The sequence below is a fragment of the Papaver somniferum genome, chromosome 3 (genome assembly GCF_003573695.1).
Source record: "Papaver somniferum cultivar HN1 chromosome 3, ASM357369v1, whole genome shotgun sequence".
NCBI lineage: Eukaryota > Viridiplantae > Streptophyta > Magnoliopsida > Ranunculales > Papaveraceae > Papaver > Papaver somniferum.
Window position 1 is genome coordinate 224558214 of NC_039360.1, and position 21013 is coordinate 224579226.

Sequence of the window (21013 nt, forward strand, 5' to 3'; positions counted from 1 at the left end):
ACAAAGCTAGAAAGCTTCACGAATCCGGAACACTTACACTCAATTAGTTGAGAAGCCTGGATTACTAACCACCTCTTAAGAACAATCTTAAACCGATCAACAAAGAAGAATTTTAGATTTCTATCTTGAGGAATCATAAAGTCTGAGACGAAGAGAACTTTGTGATTTCTACCTATCTCGTTCTGTATTGGAGATTGATGAAAACCTCGATAATCAATAAAAACAAGATCTGAATACATGAACTATCAAGGTAAAGATAGTCGGACTTGGATTCACAAATCCCTAAGTGAAGTTTTTAAGTCATAAACCTAATTATGTTTCTTAGAAGAAACATAGGTTAATAGAAGACTACTCCAGCAAACAACTAAAACACAAAAATTTCAAGTATTAAAACTTCCAGCTGTTCGAGCCTTTTTATTTACAAACTTTCAAAACCAGAGTTTTCTTTGAATTCAAGCTAAAATAACTTGAAATCAAGCAAACACTTTCTCTATTTAGATGAAAAATCTTGTTAGGAGTTCATGTAAGCATGTGAGAAGCTTATCTTGAAATTACATAGAAGAATATACATTATGGCCAGGGTTCTGGAGCCGTGTATAATGATAGGTCATGGCAATTATGTTATATGAACGTATATGCATAATCGTGTTCATTTGACACTTAGGACTTAAATCATGATTCACAAACACAAAGTCATTTGGTGATCAAAGATGTCTCAGAGGTGCTTATGAGGGTTGTATCAATGTCAAACATATTTGCGAAAATATTTTATGAGCATCTGTTTAGTTCGTACTGAGTAGGTATGTGAAAGTGTACATGTACCTATGAACCAGTTCGTGAATTCAGAGAGCTAAGATATGTGTAATGGGTGTGTATATCCTTAAACTACTCATCAACTCAAGCCCTTGGGGTACACGTATTGGGTATGCGTACCTTCCCCCACTCATGAATTCAGAACCCCATGGTACGTGTACTGGGTATGCTTACATACCTACATTCTGGAACTCAAATGTCTGGGGTATGCGTACTGGTATGCGAACATACCTTGTGTCCAGTGTTCAGTATGAAAAACTCCCTTTCATGTTTTTAAACATTCCCAGTCGCCATAGATATAATTGTTATTGCTTGGGAAATATCCAAATGATTAACTTGAAACAAAAATAGTTCTTGAACAATGAATTTTCATAGATCCTTAGCAATATTAGTAAAAAAAATTCATTGCTTGAATCATATTTCGAGATGTTTAACAAGACAAGCTTGACTCGAAATTTCTTCTTTGCAATACTAAATCTAGTAATAGTTGTACGACATAATCTCATATAGATAGAATGCAATACCGTGAGTTAATAGGATGGTTCAATCTTCACATACCTCTTTTTCGATGAAGTTCCCTGAGTATCTTTATTTGATATTCAGTCTTCAATCTTCGAGGGTTATTTAGTGATGTATGATACCTAACTACCATACTCCAATCCTAGTCGGAGACTTGAATTTAGACTAGAAATCAAGATATAGTTTTGTGCATCTAACATTGAAAACAAGATCGAAATAACAAAACTTGTGAGGTCGAATGAAAAATGCTCTAAAGATATCCCCATTTCTCAATTTTAGTGATAAAACTATCAATACATATGAATTCAAAATAAATAGATCTTTCAGCTCAAAATATATCATGCTTGATTTCCTTGGTTCTTCAATATTGTCTCCAATTCTTCGAGTTTTTCTATGATTCTGCATATGATCGTTTTAACTCAATTTTTTTTGAAGATCCTTAGAAATAACAACTTATGAGAATATTCGTTTAGAAATTTTCTATAATGATAAAGTCACACAACTCAATAGTTTTTATACTAAATACATAGTATAATTACCTTCCTCAAAGTTCAATTGCACCACAACTTTGAAGCAATACTATGGGGATACGTTTTCCCCCTTAGTCATTACTTACTTCTTTGCATAATAGGTTAAACGTATAGTTTGTAATAAATTACCCCTTTCATACCAAAAATCCATATGTTATAGTAAAGTACTACTAAATGATTCCCCCCTTTTGTCAATAAAATTGACAAACGCGAAAAAAACAAGGGATCATAATGAATTACACAACAGAGTTGCCGAGACTATATATAACATACCATCTTTTTATATTGACGATTTCACTGAGTAAATTTAGTGTCTTCATCAAGGAGATATAAAGACACAAGCATCTCTTACAATTTTACAGTTGCACTACCCTCAAAGATATATCAATTAAGCATAAGTTCGTCGATGTCACTTTAGTACAGTGGTAAAGTCATTGGGTGATGATACCAGTGACCTGAGTTTGAAACTCTTCAACACCAAATTCTTAATCGGTCAAAAAAAAAATTAAGCACAAGTTCAGATTACTCTCCCCCGTTTGATGTCATTCCCAAATGAACAACTTGAGCGACCTTTCTCTAACCACAAGAAAAGGATTTTCTTGGACATTAAACACAGTAGATTTGTATCCCAGATATTTTTCTCTCTTCTCGCTAGTTATGAATAAAGAAGTTAAAAACAACGATTTTAATGCTAGAGGCACTACGATACATTATTTTCATGAGAAAAATAACCATCGAAAAAAATTAAACACTAGGCCAGTTAAGAATAAAGAGGATTATTTTCGTGAGAAAAATACATTATTTGTTTATTTTAGGACATAACTTAACATAAAAATTACATCTTCTCTAGCCATATATAGACGTAGAAATTAAATTTCTCAATATTATTCCCTTCCAGTTATGGTTTCTGGGATGAAAGACGACTACTAGAGAACATCTTACGAAGTCCATGCAATATATTCACAAACATTATAATCATGGGAAGATCAATATTGCAATTATGAAAGTAGTTTACTACTCTATTAGCCAGTGACGAACATAAAAAGTTAAGAGCTTAACCTATGAGATATTCTTTCTAATCACTGGAAATGTGATAGCAAAGAACAAATCTCATAAAATAAGCAATACACACACACACACATATATATATAATCGATAAATATTAGGTGTTGCAAGTCATCTCCAAAATAAAATTTAAATAAATAAACAGTAACCATTGCAAGATGTTAGTATTTGGAATAACTAATGTAAAACACATAAAAACACTACTCCAAAAGCTAGTATTCCTCTTTTAAACAATAAAAATAAAATTCTTACAAGGATTTAACCAGAAAATATATCCTTAAAAAATTCTTTATCATTCTCGAACTCTTTGTTAGTAACTGGCATTGGAACATAGAGTTTATGAATAAGAGAATTGACTCCCTCAAACCTATAAGGATGTTGTTTGACAAGTGTTTCTTGAATCTCGAGTAAATTTTTTAGAATGTCTTTAAGTCCCTGCACTTCCATCTATCTTAGTATTCTTAAGTTCTTCAACAAGTGTTGTAAATCTTTGATGGTTGGAGCAGTTTTCTCTTGGATTCTTCATATTCTTCTCTTCCTTTCAGAGAGTGAATCTTTCTCCTTAGGATATGACTTCTCTTCTTCCTTCAAAGTTGTGGGATTATTAACCACCATAGATATCATGATTGGAGGCTCCATAATACTTATGAATATGAGTTAATAATCACATAGGCCACACACACACATATATAGCACTCCATAAGCAATTTTTGGAAGAGTTTCAATAATAGTGTGAGACTTGAAAAGGATGGATGACAAAATGTGTGGAATTTTAGAATTATTATCGAATTATTAAAGATAAGAACTTCATTCACGAACTAGAACTTAAACTAAAAAGGTAAAACACCAATTTTAGCCTTTCTTTGAGTTTGTACAAGGAGAAATCTTTTCAATATCATTACTTGAAATCGTGAATAAAAAAGATGTTAATTGAGATAAATGTACTATCAAGGAAACATGGAACTTTATTAATCCATGCTAGAACTTTCAAATTTAGATATCAATTTATATGATTAGATATTTTTCTAAGAGTATACGTAAAATCTTAACTAGTCAAGTAAAATTTTCCATGGATCTTGTTCTCGTCTCTTGTTAGGAGTCAAATAAGCAGGGAGAACTTTATACAAAGAGCATAAGATTAATTGATACCCACATCATGTCATTACATTTTGGACTCTCTATAGTGATGCGGTACCATCGAGTCATAGAATTTTAAAAATATGCATGGAAAATAAATTTTGATATCCAGTTATGCAACTGGATAAAAAAACCAGAACGGATACTAGATCAAATTTCTGGACTTATTCCAATGGAGCAAAGATCAACATGGAAATTCGTTATTCTCTGTTTGTTTAATATCTACAATTGACAAAGAAGTTCATAAAACTAGAGTCCCCACATTATTACAACAAAACATCAATGTAAATTCAAGTAATAACATTCAAGACACAAACTAAGTATAGTTGGACCCAAAGCCCTTATAGTACACAATTGTCTCTTTAAAGGGTACATGAGACAAGAATGCATTTTTTCAACACAATCAGGTTGTGTTAAGGTAAGCATCATTGAGCTCACCACTAGGTTCCCACGCGATTTTGTCAACATCCAATTTTATTGATCATTTGGATCAAGATCACTTATTTTCTTTAGGTTTATCCTTTCCCTTAGAATCACTTAAGCTTTTATGAGAAGAATAAACAGCCTTACATACATTGGATAGACTTGACTTTTTCAAAATTTGAAGCATATTTTTCAAGCGACTAGCCTTCCGTTGCAGTTTGATGACATACCTTACTTTTTGTTTGTACTTGAAGCACTGCTTGAGTTGGTGACCTTCAGTAATATAGCAAGGGAATGTTCAGTTGGAAAGAGATTCAGGAATACCGCATGTTTCGCCAGACGGACACAATTGTAATGGCTCTGAAATATTGGCAATAAAATTTTCATTATTGAGTGAAAAATCCATTATATCCTTCGAAGAATCTGATGAAGGATCATCAATGAAGTGATCAAGATTGACGCGAGTATTGATTTATTCATCAAAATTGACCAATTCAGCCAAGAGTGCTACGCTTGAAGCATGTTCCTCTTTTGAATCATACTAATCAGACGTTTCATCAATTGTTGCAGCAAAACCCTTGTTGCCAGTGTATTTTCTGCGATTTGGGAAATTATTAGCAAAATGACCGAACCATCTACACTTGAAGCACCGAGGCATATTGATGAAGTAGAAGAATTGGACGTAGCGTTCTTGGAGGCCCAATGTCCAACTACGGCTCAAGTGCGCAAGCAGTTAGGAAAAAGAGAGTTTTTAGGAAGGTTTCTAGCAGTATCTATATCATGTTTATCTTTTCTTAGGCTTATCTTTTCTTATCTTGCAAGTTTAGGGTTCTGTTTAAACGTTTGGTTCATGTGTTTAGTCGGGGTGGATTAATTAAGAAGAAAATATTGAAAACTCAAAGAGTTTCTTTGTTCAGTTTATGTCTAATCCGATAACCCTGCATCACATATCCTTATCATCACTTTCATTAGAAACTTTTTTTAGGAGGAACATGATTATATAGATTATTTGATGATGAAGGATGCTATTTGGTGAAACGTTTATTTCTATTCCTAATATGATCTCTTAGTTGTCTAGCGATAAAAAATACTGTATTGTCAAGATCTTCATCTGAGAATTCACAAGTATCACATTGTTGTTTCTCAGAGGCACTGGTAATTCACTTTTATCAAGTCCTTCAGTTTTCTTTAAGGCTTTGATGGCAATCCCTTTTCCGGCCTTAGTGTACTATTCATGATCAAAGATCTTTAACTGTCCGACCAAGATTGTTAGAGCATTGCTCGGTTGAGTGAGAAAATTTATCGAAATATGTGTTGGTAAGCTTTCGCTTCGACCAAGTTCATCTTATATCATGCGAAAATTTCCGAGTAACATCTTACATGGTTTATGTGATACAATCATTTGGTGTAAGACTTGGAAGGTTTCAATAATGATTATTTCAATATCTTGAAAATTGCTTTGATGTTAATATTGTGTGAAAACAGCTATTGACATTATAGAAGAATGTTTCAATGATTGGAATAAAGAGTTGATGATATAACCATCTTTGGATATAAGCATATATAGTGTGTTCGCACATTAGTGTATAAATCCATAAACCGGAAGCCAAGAGTATGCATATGTGTGTATACAAAATTGGTGAAGGAGACAGGTTAAGTATGCGTACCCGTACGCATACTGGCGGAAGTTCTCGAACCGAGAATTTATGCTGAGTTTGGTTTTGGCAAAACTCTTAACTAGTCACCTTAAGTATGCGTACCCGTACGCATACTGGGGGAAGTTTTTGAACCGAAATTTCTGCTGAGTTTGGAAACTTTACAAACTCAAAACCGGTTGTTTAAGTGTGCATACTTAAGCTGGTTACTTTTCCAAATTGGTCAAGTCCATGAACTTAAACATTTATATCATAAGGAATGCAATCTTTGCAAACCGTGGCTATAATGTTCATTATTGATCCAAGTGAATCAAACCGATTTTATTTCAACTGTGTTTTCTAAACAATTGATTAACTCTTAACTAGTTTCATTTGAGTAATTTGAACTAGTTATGTTTAATATGAATAAGGTTGATATGAGAGTAATCATATGACTAACCTCGGTTAACTATTTGTGAACCATCATGGTGTACACGTTTAGGTACAGTTACATAAACCTAAATGAGGGTACATTTCATTTGTATGTAACAAGCTAAATTCGATCTAACGGTTGAAAGATATTAGCTTGATTGAATCAGGTTTTTCATCTAACGGTGAATATTGAATGCTTTGTTACCAAGGTAACTCGTATTGCAAACCCTGATTTGAAAACTATATAAAGGAGAACTCTAGCAACTGGGAAACCTAATCCCCACACCTACTGTGTGTGTTACTAGTTGCACACCTATAGTCAATTCTCCTTTAACCTTAGGTTTCTTCTTGAGACCTTGTAGGTTAACGATTTGAAGACTTCATTGGGATTGTGAAGCCAGACCCAACTATTATCTTTGTAGTTACGTGATTTGATCTTGTTGTTTCTATCGTGTTGAGTACAATTGAAATGATTAGCTCGAGATTTTATATCTCTGATAGGCAAGATAGAAAAGTAATCACAAACAAACTTCGTCTCATCGTTTGTGATTCCAGAATAACTTGTTTCGCTAGTCGATTAAGTTTATTGTGAGGTGATTGATAATACTAGGTTGTTCTTCGGGAATATAAGTCCGGTTTATCAATTGGTTCGTGTTCACCTTGATTTATCAAAATACGGAACAAAATCTCTTGGGTATTTCTATGGGAGACAGATTTATTCAATTCTATAGACTTTTCTGTGTGAGACAGATTTGTCTATCAAGTCTTCAGCTTTGGGTCGTAACAATTCTTGGTTGTGGGTGAGATCAGCTAAGTGAATCAAGTGCGTGGTATCCTGCTGGGATCAGAGACGTAAAGAGCGCAACTGTACATTGAATCAGTGTGAGATTGATTAGGGTCCAACTGCAGTCCAGTCTGAAGTTAATTGATAGTAGGCTAGTGTTTGTAACGGCTTAATAGAGTGTGGTGTTCAATCTGTACTAGGTCTGGGGTTTTTCTGCATTTGCGGTTTCCTCGTTAACAAAATTCTGGTGTCTGTATTATTTCTTTTCTGCATTATATTTTGTTATATAATTGAAATATCACAGGTTGTGCGTTAACATCAATCAATTAGAATATCCAACCTTTGGTTTTTGAATTACATTGATTGACACTTGAACATTGGTCTTTGGTACCGTTCAAGTAACTCCTCTTATATTTAATCAGGCTCGCAGATTTCTATTTGCTGATTGCGGATTGAATTAAGAGTTTGAGATATTATACTCTTTGATATACTTTGTTCTAGATTGAGCCTGACTGTCTAGTTGATTCTCTAGAAAGTGTATTGGAGTAAGTCCTCTCAGATTGCCAAACGAATTGTTGGGTGTGGTTGTTAGACCCCCGCATTTTCAAAGATCATTTCCTTCAGTGATACTTAGACTCGTATCAAGATGACAAAGTCTCAATATTTTCATCACAATATCCCTTTCGAAAATAGTCTCACCTAACACATAAGAGGCATTTGCTATCTCAGATAATTTGTGATTAGAGTCCTCAAACAGATCTTTATCATCCATACGAAGGTTTTCCACGCCAGAAATTAGGTTTTGAAGACTTACTTCTTTCTCTGAGGTATTCTCTTCAAATACGATTTCCAAGATATCTCAAGCTTACTTTGACGCAATACACCTAGACACATGATGTTCAAGATCTTGGCTTATGAATGAATGATAGCGTTAAGTCCATCAGAGTTTATGCTTAGCATTACCGATTTTTTCATCACTATATGTATTTATGTCTTTCGCAACAGTGGTTTTGCCTCATGAAACTGTTAGAGGGTTATACCCCTTTACGATAAGAACCCATGCTTTGAGATCATGAGCTTGTAAGAAGGATCACATAACTATTTTCCACCATCAGTAATTTGTGCCATCGAAATCTGGTGGAACGCTAATAGAGATTGAATTTTAGTCCATAGATTCATATTGAGGAAAACACAGACTTGTTAGGTCAAAGGTGTTTGCATGCTCTGATACCAATTGAAAAAGAGAGGGTACCAAGTACACCACCAACTTTTTTGTTCGCAACATGTACCGACAAAACCTAATAAAATTGCAAGTAGATCTAACTAAAGATCCTTGAATGATATGTATATATAGTTTTCTCTTATCTCTTCCACAATCAATATGTATAGACAACAAAGTCCGTGAACCTGATATTATAGAAGAGTTCTTGGACGATCTAACAAATCAATATCCAAGTTCAATCTTGTCGTATCCAAACTCTGCTAAGCCTGAAACTTGTTATTTAAAATCTTTGAAGATACAAATTCCATAAAAACAAGTCCCGTAATTGATCATCATTAATAATGACTTAAACTATCTAGATTGAATATGTACAACTTGTGTTATTCATATTACAGAAATAAAACAATATAGTGCTGAAAAGGAAAAACACAAGACACCAGAAGTTTTGTTAACGAGGAAAACTGCACTGGAAGAAAATCCCAGGACCTCGTCCAGCTTTGAACAAAAAATTGTATTAAAATGCTATAAACACCAGCCTACTATTAGAATTCATACTGGAATGTAGTTGAGACCGAATTAAACCTCCAACCAATTCAACTGCAGTCGTGCTCCTTACGTCTCTTGAACCTCGCAAGGCTCTATGCAATTGATTCCCTTAGATGACGTTCTTTAAAGCTAACTAAAAATTTCTTCAACCTCAGTGAAGAATTTTGATACAATCTGCCTTTAATAGATAAGCCTATTTGATTTCCCTTTAGATCATTTAGATCAAGTCTTGAAAATATGCTTGCAATAGACAAAGCTAGCAAACCTCACGAATCCGGAATAATTACGCTCAGTTAGCTGGGAAGTTTTGATTACTAATTACCTCTCAAGAGTAATCTTAAACCGATTAACAAAGAAGAGATTTAGATTTCTATCTTGAGTAACCACAAAGTCTAATACGAAGAGAAATTTGTGATTTCAATCTATCTTGTTCTTGATTAGAGATTGACGAAAACCTCGACAGTCAATACGAACAAGATCAGGATACACGAACTATCAAGGTAAAGGTAGTCATACCTGACTTCGCAAATCCCTAAGTGAATTCTTTAAATCGTAAACCTAATTATGTTTCTTAGAAGAAACCTAGGTAAATAGAGGACTCTAACAAACAACTAGGACATATAAGTATCAGATATTTAAATTCCTAGTTGTTTGAGTCTCTCTATTTGTAGACTTTCAAGAGTAAAGGTTACTTTGAATTCAATCTAAGATAACTTGAGAATCAAGTAAATACTTTATTTATTATGTAACTCTTATTAGGATTTTATGTAAGCATGTGAGAAGTTTGTCTTGAAATTACATAGAAGAATATACATTATGGTCCAGGATTCTGGAACTCTGTATAATGATAGTTCATGGCAAGTCTGCCGTGTGAACTTATAAACATAATCGTGTTCGTTTACACATAATACTTTAACCATGATTCACAAACACAAAATGATTTAATGATCAAAGATGTCTTAGAGGTGCTTATGAGAGTTGTAGCAATGCCAAATATATTTATGAAAATAGTTTATGAACATTTTCTTAATTCATACTTGGTAGGTATGTGAAAGGGTACACGTACATATAAACCAGTCGTGAATTTAGGGAGCTACGATACGAATACTAGGTAAGCATATCCTTAAGCTATTCCTGAACTCATGCCCTTGGGGTATGTGTACTGGGTATATGTACCTTCCACCATTCACGAATTCAGAACCCCATGAAATGCGTACTGGGTATGTGTACCTACCTATGTTCTGGAACTCAGATGTCCAGGGTATGCATATTGAATATGCTGGTCTAACTTGGGTCCAGTTTTTAGTAATTCTGAAAAACTCTCTTTCACGCTTTGAAATATTTCCAACCGTCATAGATATAAATTATTATTGCTTGGAAATTTCTACATGATTAACTTGAAAAAAATAATAATTTTTGAACAATAAATTATTCTTGACTAAGATTGCTAAGGATCTCTGAATCATATTTTGAGATGTTTAACTAGACAAGCTTGAATCAAAATTTCTTATTTGTAATATTAAATCTACTACAAGTTATATGACGTAGTCTCATATAGATAAAATGATAATCTTCTCGCTCGGATGTGGTTTGTTTATGGCGGGATCTGAGCAGGTTCTATCAATCTTTATTGTTTTCTTAGCTTAGATTTAAGTTCTGCATTAGTTTTAGCATGTTTTCTTATCTACACCGTGATTGTGGTTTTGTCTTTTCTTCTATAGAGGTTTATCTTGGCTTTAATAGCCGTTCTCGGTTACTTTATTGGGTTTATAGATCACTAGCAAATCTCTCCAACGACGAAACCATCATCTTTGTTGTCTCCGACAACGAAATCTTTATCCTTGAATGATTCGGTGATGAAAACTTTATCAACGTTGTTTTTGACGATGAAAGCTTCATGACAAGGTTTAAGAGATTTGAGCAAATCACTTCTACTTTGGGAGCACATTTTTCTGAGAAGAAAAACAATTTTAATGTATGTAATTTAATTTTCGAGAAAAACCATCACTCCTCCGATATATTCGGTTCTCATTCATACTTGTATTTGGTCTACACCGGTAATCCTATTCTTGTCGGATTTCTCGGAAGTGTACTTTACGGTATGTCTCTTTGTATTTTTTTACTTTCGATCTTAAACCCATTGTCTCCTTGAATTTCTATTAACGAAAAGGCACTTTGTTATTAAAAAAACAAAAATGAAAACCAAAATCAATAATTGTAGAATTGCAAAATTCTAATTCAATTTTCCATGATTTATAAAGGGGATACTAGTTCTACTAAGTGCTGATACCGTTTCATATAGGACAAAAAAATCCCACCTATCCTGACTGTTGGATCGATGAAATGATATCAGTACTTAGTAGGACTGGTATCCCCTTTATAAATCGTGCCATTTTCATTTATTTTGTTTAGAAATGAGGTTATTACAGGATATCTTATAAGGAAAGAGGTTGTACGCTTGTACCATGATGTTACGAGTACTTGTTTTTACAATCTTTTGGCAAGGGAAAACCAAGAAAGCTTGCTTGTAAAAATAAAAAGGTTACCCGCTTTCTTCCTTCCTCTATTATTTATAACCTCTTTTAATAACACTGTTGTCCTTTTAATACTAAATCCCTTCTTTACTTTAGAGTTAAAAAAGTGTAGTAATTAAGAAATAATAAAGGAGTGGGTAACAGAGATTAATTAACTGAGGTTTGACATCTAGCTTGATTAATTATGAGCCAAAAAAACAAAATTGACCATAAGGTAAAAATTAGTAGAAACAAGAAAAACACCATTTAAAGTAAAAATAATGATGTACTTACAATTCAAAATTTATTGCTTAATCAATTAAATCTGCAAGTACTTGACGTATTATAATGCCGACGACGTTTCTGGTTTTTGAGGTAATTTGATGATGATCTTTTCTCCTTAACTATGGAGTGAATAAACCTTAAAAAGTTTTTGCCGGCAAAGGTTTGGAGTTCAATAAAATTTAGTAATTGCTCTTATTCTTTTTAACTGTACTTGGTAAAACTACACGTAGTTTATACCGCGTACATATAATTGCTCGACATAGTCATACACAAATTGTATAACCATACACTCCCTCCGTTTCATATACAGTAAATCCATCTAGATAAGTACTCATAATTATTATATAAAAAAGTTGCTTTTTGATTTTTTTTTCAAAACTAGTCATAAAAACCAAGGTGACCAAACTTGTGGTACAAGTTTCCGTTTCATTAAAACTCAATCTTAAACTAAATTGATACAAAAACTCCAAATTTTAAAAAATCTGATACAAAAACCCCAAATTTTAAAAGTCGTTTCATCAAAAATTGGTTTCGTAAAATTCTACGAGGTTTCATCAAAATTTTGTTTTTTGTGTTACTTTTATTTTGACGGGTTTTTTTTGTGGATGAACAGTGATATTTTTGGGATTATAAATGATGAAAACCATGCACAACCAATAAGTGAGATTAAACCCTTAAACCTCTCTTAAAATGGAAATTGCCCCTTCTCATATGTCATTTGACGCTTCTGTTTATTAAGGTGGCTGTTTAGTAGTAGTAAAATCTTTATAACTGTAACCTCATACTATTAACTGAAGTATTCAATTAACCATATGGTTAAAACAGAGAGAGAACACACAAAGAGGAGATATTGGGGAGATTTGTTGGGATTAAAAAACTACACCAAGTAAAAAGAAGTCCCCATTGGGTTTTGGTGCTAATGTTGTGATTCTTCTGAACAAATAAACACAACACACTGTACAAGAAGAACTTGAAGAGAGAGAGAGACAGAGAAAGAAAAAGGTTGTGAGAACACACACAAGGAAAAGAAAAGAAAACAAAGAAGAAGAACAGCAGCAGCAGCAGCAAATAGCAAATAAGTCTCCTTCTCTTTTCATTTTCTGTCTTTCTGTCTCTCTCTCTCTACAGAGGAGTCTGTCTCTGTGTGTGTGTTTGGTCATCCAAATCAAATACTCCTACTTTACCAAAAACTCACTCTCTCCTTTGTCTCTCTCTTGTCTCTAATTTTCTAATCTCATCTTCTCTCCACTACCACTAATCACCTCCAACCGGAAAAAGGATACTAACCGGAAATCGCAGAGCTCATCACCGAAGATTTTCATCTCTTTATTTATTGCAGGTTCATCAAAGTAATGAAATATCAAGTGATTGGAATCTATGTATTGCCGGAAATCTGACACACACTTTGAGGAGGTGGTTATTTTCATTCATCGGAGTTTGAATAAGGGGATCATGATTGTGTGAATCGGAAGATAGATAAGTTTAATCAAGTGGATTTCTATCAATGATTTGGTGAAGCTTCAGGTATCATTTCCGGCCATTCCATCTGAAAAATTTGCGGGAATGAAGACAGCTTCACACGGTAGTGGTAGTGCTGTTTCATCAGCTACTGCTAATAATAATACCACTGAAGGTTAGAGTTTTTTCTGAATCATTTCTCAAATTTCTGAATCATTTTCGGTTTGAAAATCAGTTTTAGTTAGTTCCTTTTTTTTTTTCCCCAAATCATTTTCAGATAATCTGAACCGCAATCTGTGTTTTTCTGATTTCATCTTGGAATTTTATCTGAAATAAATCATAATTTTCTGAATCAAATTTCAGTTTCTTTTTAGTTTTCTGTTAATTATTACAGTGATTGTAAATTGTTTCTGACAAATCGTGTGGCGACGCGTGTAGTTGGAGGAGAGAAAAAGAAGAAGATCAATTCAGAGCTATGGCATGCTTGTGCAGGTCCTCTAGTCACTCTACCTCCTGTTGGTAGCCTTGTTGTTTACTTCCCTCAAGGCCACAGTGAACAGGTACTCACTCTTTTCTCTATCTATCTTACGCCGGTCCTTGTATCCTTCACCACCCCCTTTTTCTTGCTTTCTTCTTCTCTTGGGAATCATAAACAAGAAAAAATAATTATTTATTGGAGAAAAATAATATTTATTTTTGGAAATATAATTGTTGATATTATTGCTTTTGCTATTTTGCACCATTAATGGTGGGTGATGTTGGTTATGATGTTCAACTTTTTTTAGAATAGTCCCACAATACCACCACTCACAACTTAATCATCATTTTTGCTATCATGATCTACTAATGATGGATGCTGCTGGGTTTCAATGGTTAACTTTGTTGTATGCAAGCCGAATAATGCGCATTGTATCGCTTTGCTGTGCATAGTTGGTGTCATCATGGTTTAACTCATCCCATGGATACTTTGCGAGTAAAAATGTAGTTTTTTGCTATTGTACGCGGCTAACGTGCACCGGTGGTAGGTAGTGGTGACAGTTGGGATGATGCCGAACTCTCTGTCATGGTTATGGTTTTTAGTTGAAGAAGGAAATACGAAAGAAGTTTCTAATGTTGTTTTAAATTAATAATGGAGTGTAAGTATGAACCTGTGTTGTCTTGGTATGGGGCCATCTTACACACTATCGGAATATTTTGATGAGTTGGTTTAGTTTCTTTTTTGGAGCAAGTTTGGTTGTAAACTTGAAATTGGAAATGATAATAATGTTGGAGGTTGGAACCCGGTTTGCCTAATATTCTCTCTATGTTTTACTACTATAGTAGGTGATGCAAATTTGGCCATGAAAAGAAGTGGGTAGTCTTCAAATTTAGTAGTTTTTTTTTTTTCATGGAATATTGTTAAACTATTCTTCATAAATTTTTGGAAGTTGTATGGTGCATTCATTTTCGTATTTTACTTTATATTTAGTCTCGAGTATTTGACTCTATGAAATATCTGTATTTCCAGGTTGCAGCATCAATGCAAAAGGATGCTGATGCTCACATCCCTAACTACCCGAATTTGCCCTCAAAGCTAATATGCCTTCTTCTGAATGTCACATTACATGTAAGGATATGACTTTATTATGTCATCTTATATACCATTAGCTTGTTCATTAATTGCTTTTATTTTAATCGATGTTTAAATCTCCTTTTTATGTGCGTCTTATTAGGCTGATGCAGAAACTGATGAGGTATATGCTCAAATGACACTTCAGCCAGTATCTAATGTAAGTAATCTTTTGGTCAGATTAAAATATACGGTTCTGGTTCAAGATGATAACGGTTATATGTGATAAGACAAAAGCAACATAGGAACTGCTGGATACCATCAGAATCTCACGTATGATGCCTGTTATTAATGTTATTACATTTCTGTAGATTGTAGTTGTCTTTAGTTCTTGCTTCTTATGAACATTTGTTATTGACTGCAGTATGACAAGGAAGCATTACTGGCATCAGATCTTGCTCTAAAATCTAATAAACCACAACCAGACTTTTTTTGCAAAACATTGACTGCAAGTGACACAAGCACTCATGGAGGTTTCTCTGTACCCCGTCGTGCAGCAGAAAAGATATTTCCTGCTCTCGTAAGCCAATATTTAGTTCAAAGTTTTAATACGTTAATTCTCAGTTTCACTTCCCTTTTTGGCAGTAACTTGATTTTGATTGTCTGATTCAATGTGTAGGATTTCAATATGCAACCACCTGCCCAAGAACTCATTGCCAGAGATTTGCATGATAATGCATGGACTTTCCGCCATATCTACCGAGGTCAGTTTGCTACTCTGTTTGGCTGCGGTTTTGTACTGTGTACTGCTCTCTGGTAGTTTTCCTACAGGCACTAAATATTTTAATACAAATCTTATTTAGTTATTTTCCTGTATTTGCTCAGGTCAGCCAAAACGCCATTTGCTTACAACGGGATGGAGCCTTTTTGTTAGTGGGAAGAGGCTGTTTGCTGGTGACTCTGTCTTGTTTATCAGGTTTTGATGGATCTCTTAAATAACCTTTTGTTTCTAAAATTTAAATTAAAAGAGCCCCAATATAACGAGCTCACTGCCTCACTTGATATTGTTTTTTCTTACTGGAGTAAATCATAATCTGGATCTTCTGATTGCTTATGGGTGTAAACAGAGACGAAAAACAGCAGCTTCTTTTAGGTATTAGACGAGCTAACAAGCAACCCACCAACATATCATCGTCGGTGTTGTCTAGTGATAGTATGCACATTGGCATTCTAGCAGCAGCGGCGCACGCAGCTGCAAACAATAGCCCCTTCACTGTGTTCTATAACCCAAGGTTACAGCCTTTCCAATAAATCTTACTTTTGAGATTCTTTAAATTGCTGTAGAATTTAGTAGAAATTTCACAATCAAGGAATTAGGTTTCACGGTTGGCCATTTGTTTCAGTTCTGATTGGTCTTTTCGGCTATGATTTTTGTTTCTGTAGGGCTAGTCCATCAGAATTTGTGGTTCCTTTAGCAAAGTACTACAAGGCTGTCTACAGTAACCAAGTATCCCTTGGCATGCGTTTCCGGATGATGTTTGAAACTGAAGAATCCGGGACTAGAAGGTTCTCTTTCATTTGGTTTTTATGTATATCTAATAATTTCTTAAATGTTGATTACAATCGCTCATATTCCAGATGTATTTGTACAGGTATATGGGTACAATTACAGGCATCAGTGATCTAGATCCTGTCAGGTGGAAAAACTCACAATGGCGTAATCTACAGGTACAGTAGTTTTTGGTTAAAGGTTTCAAGTCCAGTAGCTATACTTGAAGAAATGTCTTCTATGTTGTTAATCTTATCATCACTTAACTCTTTATGTGCTTGAATAGGTTGGATGGGATGAGTCTACAGCTGGAGAAAGGCGAAATCGTGTTTCTCTATGGGACATTGAACCTGTTGCAGCTCCATTTTTCATCTGCCCACCACCATTCTTCAGATCAAAGCGACCCAAGCAACCAGGAATGCCAGGTACGTTATTCTTCAGCGAATTTTCAGCAAATTAGTGATTTATGTGCTCTGAGGGTCTGACACTACCAAACTGCAAAAAACAGCTTACTTGTTGTAGGAAAACATTACTGTCATAGTTTTGGATTCTTATTTGATAACGTCTGACTCAAGATTTCTAGGGTTGCTTTTGCAGATGATGAGTCAGATCTGGAGAATCTTTTCAGAAGAACGATGCCGTGGATGGGTGATGATTTATGCATGAAGGACCCTATGGCCCAAGATGGTGTAATCCCTGGGTTTAGCTTAGCACAATTGATGAACATGCAGCAAAATCCCTCTCTTGGTGGTTCGTCAATGCAACCTGACTATATGCGCTCCCTAACGACCCCTGTAGTTCAAAATATGACTGCTGCTGATCTTTCTCGTCAGTTGGGCTTCCCAGGGTCACAGGTCTTGCAGCAAAACTTGCAATTTAATGGACATAGACAATCTCAGCAACCACAAAACCTTGATCAGCTTAAGATGCCAAGTCCATTGAACCAAATGGGATCAATGATGAGGCCACAACAGTCGCTCAATGAGCTTAGTCAGCAGCAAAGGCAGGATTTTGTTAACCAAACAATTTCTTCAAATCAAGTGCAGGCTCAACTATTACAACCTCAGTTCCAGGTCCAACAGCAGCAGCATCAGCAACAACAAATGCTGAGCCACGGCCAGAGCAACCAAGCTCACACCAATAACCTAGTCCAGAACCAGCAGCAGCAACAACAACAACAACAGCATCAACAATCTCAGCAGCAGCAGCATCAACAACTACAACAACAACAACAGCTGCTGCTGCAGCAACAACAACAGCAGCTGCAGCAGCAGCAACAACAACAACAACAGATGCAGCAACAACAGCTGCTGCAGCAGCAGCAGCATCAACAACAACTTAAACAACAACCGCAGAGTCCCCCATCAGTTCAGCTCCCTCACCAAGTAAGCCAACAGTTACAGATGTCAGAACATCAAATTCAATTGCAACTATTGCAAAAGCTTCAGCAACAACAGCAAACACTTCTGTCTCAGCAGTCTACCCAACAACTTTCTCAACCAACCCAACTTGATGAGCAGCAGAGGCAACAATCCGATTTACCTCAAAGTTTATCCAACACGAATTCAATTTCTCATCGACAGATGGTCCAACAACAAATGTTGAAGAACAATAATATTCAACAAGGTATTAGGTTTTCTCATCTTCCCCAGCAACATCAAGTACAGCAAAACCTTCAGCGACAATCATCAAGCACGCTTGCTGAATTACCTGGCTTGGTACTTCCTACAGACCCAACGACTAATCTCCTCCAAGCAACACATAGTGATTTATTGGTTCCACCTGGTTGTGGGGTACAGTCTGGGGTTACAGAAGATTTGCCATCTTGCTCGACGTCACCTTCAACTAATTGTTCTAATGTAGCAGCTCAACCAATCACAAGTATTAGGTCTCACCACAGCAGCACTCCCATTGCAGAAGAGGTGGCTCAATCTTCGGCAACTCTTTTGAGCCCTGGGACATTAGAAGCCATGTCAACGAACCCAACAAGTATTAAGGAGCAGCCACAGCAAAAGGCTGACATCAAACCTACATTACCTTTACCCAAGAGTCAGAACCAAGGGATTGTTGGGTCTCAGACATACTTAAATCCCTTGTCCCAGTTGGATTATTTGGAAGCATCTTCTTCAGCAACTTCGGTTTGTTTGTCGCAGAATGATGGATCATTACAACCAAACTTCCCTTTATCACCTTTCAATCCACAATCGCTGCTATTTAGAGACAGTAGTCAAGATGTTGATGATCATGTGGATCCAAGAAATAACGTTCTGTTTGGAGTTAACATTGATGGTCCACTGGGAATACCAATGACTCCTGATACATTTCTTGTGAAAGACATGGATCCAGTGAAAGATTTTCAAAATAATCTATGTTCAGAAAACATGTTAACCAATTATGGGAACACCAAAGATATTCAACAGGAGCCATCATCCTCGATAGTTTCTCAGTCGTTTGGTGTTCCAGATATGGCATTCAATTCAATGGACTCTACCATCACTGATAGTGGTTTTCTGAGCAAAGGTCAATGGGGGGCTCCAGCACCTCAGCTTCCTAGGCTGCGCACATTCACCAAGGTTTGACATTTGTCTAGCCATGTCTGTTCAAAAGCTTACTTGTTTCACGTATACTGACATAACTTGTTATTTTTATTTGAAGGTATACAAACGTGGCGCTGTTGGTCGATCAATAGATATTGCTCGTTATTCGGGTTACGAAGAGCTTAAACAAGATCTTGCACGTAGATTTGGGATAGAGGGACAACTTGAGGACCGTCAGAGAATAGGCTGGAAACTCGTCTATGTGGACCATGAGAATGATGTCCTGCTAGTTGGAGATGATCCTTGGGAGTAAGTTTAAAATTCTCCATTTTGATTTCCCAAAAAGTAAAATATAGGGATCATGAAGTTTAATAGTTGAAGTGAAAAAGATCATCAAGAATAGGAACACTCTTTAGGTCAGCATTAACTTGTTTGGCATTTTTTTTACAGGGAATTTGTAATCTGTGTACGCTGCATTAAGATATTGTCTCCACAAGAAGTACAACAAATGAGCTTGGATGGAGATCTTGGGAACAGTATGCTTTCAAATCAGGCATGCAGTAGCTCAGACGGGGGTAACCCATGGAAGACGACTGGTCAGTATGACCAAAATTCTGGCAACCCTTCTGCTGGGTCGTATGATCACTAGTGAATGAGGCTAGAGATCATTTCAAGATAATACTATTACTTAGCCGAAAGAAGTTGATTGCTTCATTTAACCCTTCACAGCCATGGTATATTATGCGATGAATGTAGCTGATATCAGTGAGAGCTCTGCCACAATTGCTACGAAGGTGCAGTGCAGTCTAACTTGATCAGTTTCCGTTTGTTACAGTAAAATTGTGAGTAGACCTCATTTTGTAGAACATTTACTATTGTATACGAAAAATCTAGGAATCAGAGTTCAGCAAAGCAGCTCTTGCGGAAGGAAAGTTTAATTCTTTAGGAGTTGATCACACGTGTTAATATTTGTAATGGCAAATCTACTTTTGAGTTGAAGAAATTCCTCAAATGTCAAGACTTGCTTTGTAAGTGGATCGATATCTTTCCAAAGAACCACTTCTAAGATATGAGGCAAAAATTCGAAATTTGTAAGGATCGTCTCCTTTTGATAAATGTATAAAAAATGTGTAGTTTTATCATTTCTTTGGCTGTCTACAACTTCTTTTGTTTTTCCATCGTCTGCAAGTAAATGTTGGGATGCATCATAGTAGGATTTCAGTGTTGCAAGTGAACTAGGTGGTGTTGGAACAGATGTATTACTGCAACCATTTACATCTACTTCTTCTTCTTCATCAAATTAAGTAGCATAAATGTATAAACTGGATCTTTTAGCTGCGCGTCGTCTCTTTGAATAAAATCAACTTTCAGCGATTCAAGTAAATGTTGAGACTCCTTCAGATCAGTAAATGTTGAGACTCCTTCAGATCACAGGGTATAGACTCTTTCAGTTGGTGGCACTTCCAAATGAATAATTCCCGGAGAGAGATCAATAGTCGTAAATCCGGGAGAGACGTACAAACAGGGCATTCTCTTAATGTCAATGAACGAAGAGAATTGCTGTTCCTGTAGGAGCTGGAGCTGTATTCAGGGGAGGAACAAGAAGATTGTACAGCATCGCGAAAACCTTGAAACTTTGAGCAATTTTCTATCCGTAGTGATTGAAGATGAGGAGCATTGTTCTGAAGTAGTAAGCTTAGTGGGAAATATGTTACCTCTGGAGATCCCGCAATAGAAATGGATGTGAGAGAGGTCAAACCTCCTTTACCCGTGGCTAGCATTGAGTTCACTACACTGTTGTTTGTTTCGAATAAATGTAACTCCTTAAGAGAAGGAAATGAGTTTGGTGTGCTTCTCAATCCGCGGCATGCACAAACTGTCACGATTTTCTTAGGGAATCACTGATAATCGCGGAATAACGGATCTTGAGATATTATGATGAATAATAAGTAAACCAAGCACAAGCAACTATAGTAATATGAGAAAGATAAATCAACTCACAAGACACAAGATTTAT

At 35.6% G+C, this 21013-nt stretch overlaps 1 protein-coding gene across 1 annotated transcript; it reads left to right on the top strand.

The window, feature by feature from the left end:
- The first annotated feature begins 12835 nt into the window (after positions 1-12835).
- Positions 12836-20138, top strand: LOC113358798 (auxin response factor 19-like). The gene is made up of 14 exons (XM_026602483.1): positions 12836-13536; positions 13800-13921; positions 14869-14967; positions 15074-15130; positions 15335-15490; positions 15590-15674; positions 15796-15886; positions 16038-16202; positions 16354-16476; positions 16563-16638; positions 16746-16884; positions 17057-19032; positions 19115-19305; positions 19447-20138. Exons 1-14 carry the CDS (start codon positions 13467-13469, stop codon positions 19643-19645), a joined length of 3549 nt encoding a protein of 1182 aa, XP_026458268.1. The 5' UTR covers positions 12836-13466; the 3' UTR covers positions 19646-20138.
- The last annotated feature ends 875 nt before the right edge of the window (positions 20139-21013 follow it).

What these genes read in the sequence shown, in the direction of transcription:
- LOC113358798 (XM_026602483.1), top strand. Translation starts at nt 13,467, where the DNA reads ATGAAGACAGCTTCACACGGTAGTGGTAGTGCTGTTTCATCAGCTACT. An exon ending in TAATAATAATACCACTGAAG is followed by an intron (nt 13,537 to 13,799) that starts GTTAGAGTTTTT and finishes CGACGCGTGTAG; the next exon opens with TTGGAGGAGAGAAAAAGAAG. An exon ending in ACTGTGTTCTATAACCCAAG is followed by an intron (nt 16,203 to 16,353) that starts GTTACAGCCTTT and finishes TTGTTTCTGTAG; the next exon opens with GGCTAGTCCATCAGAATTTG.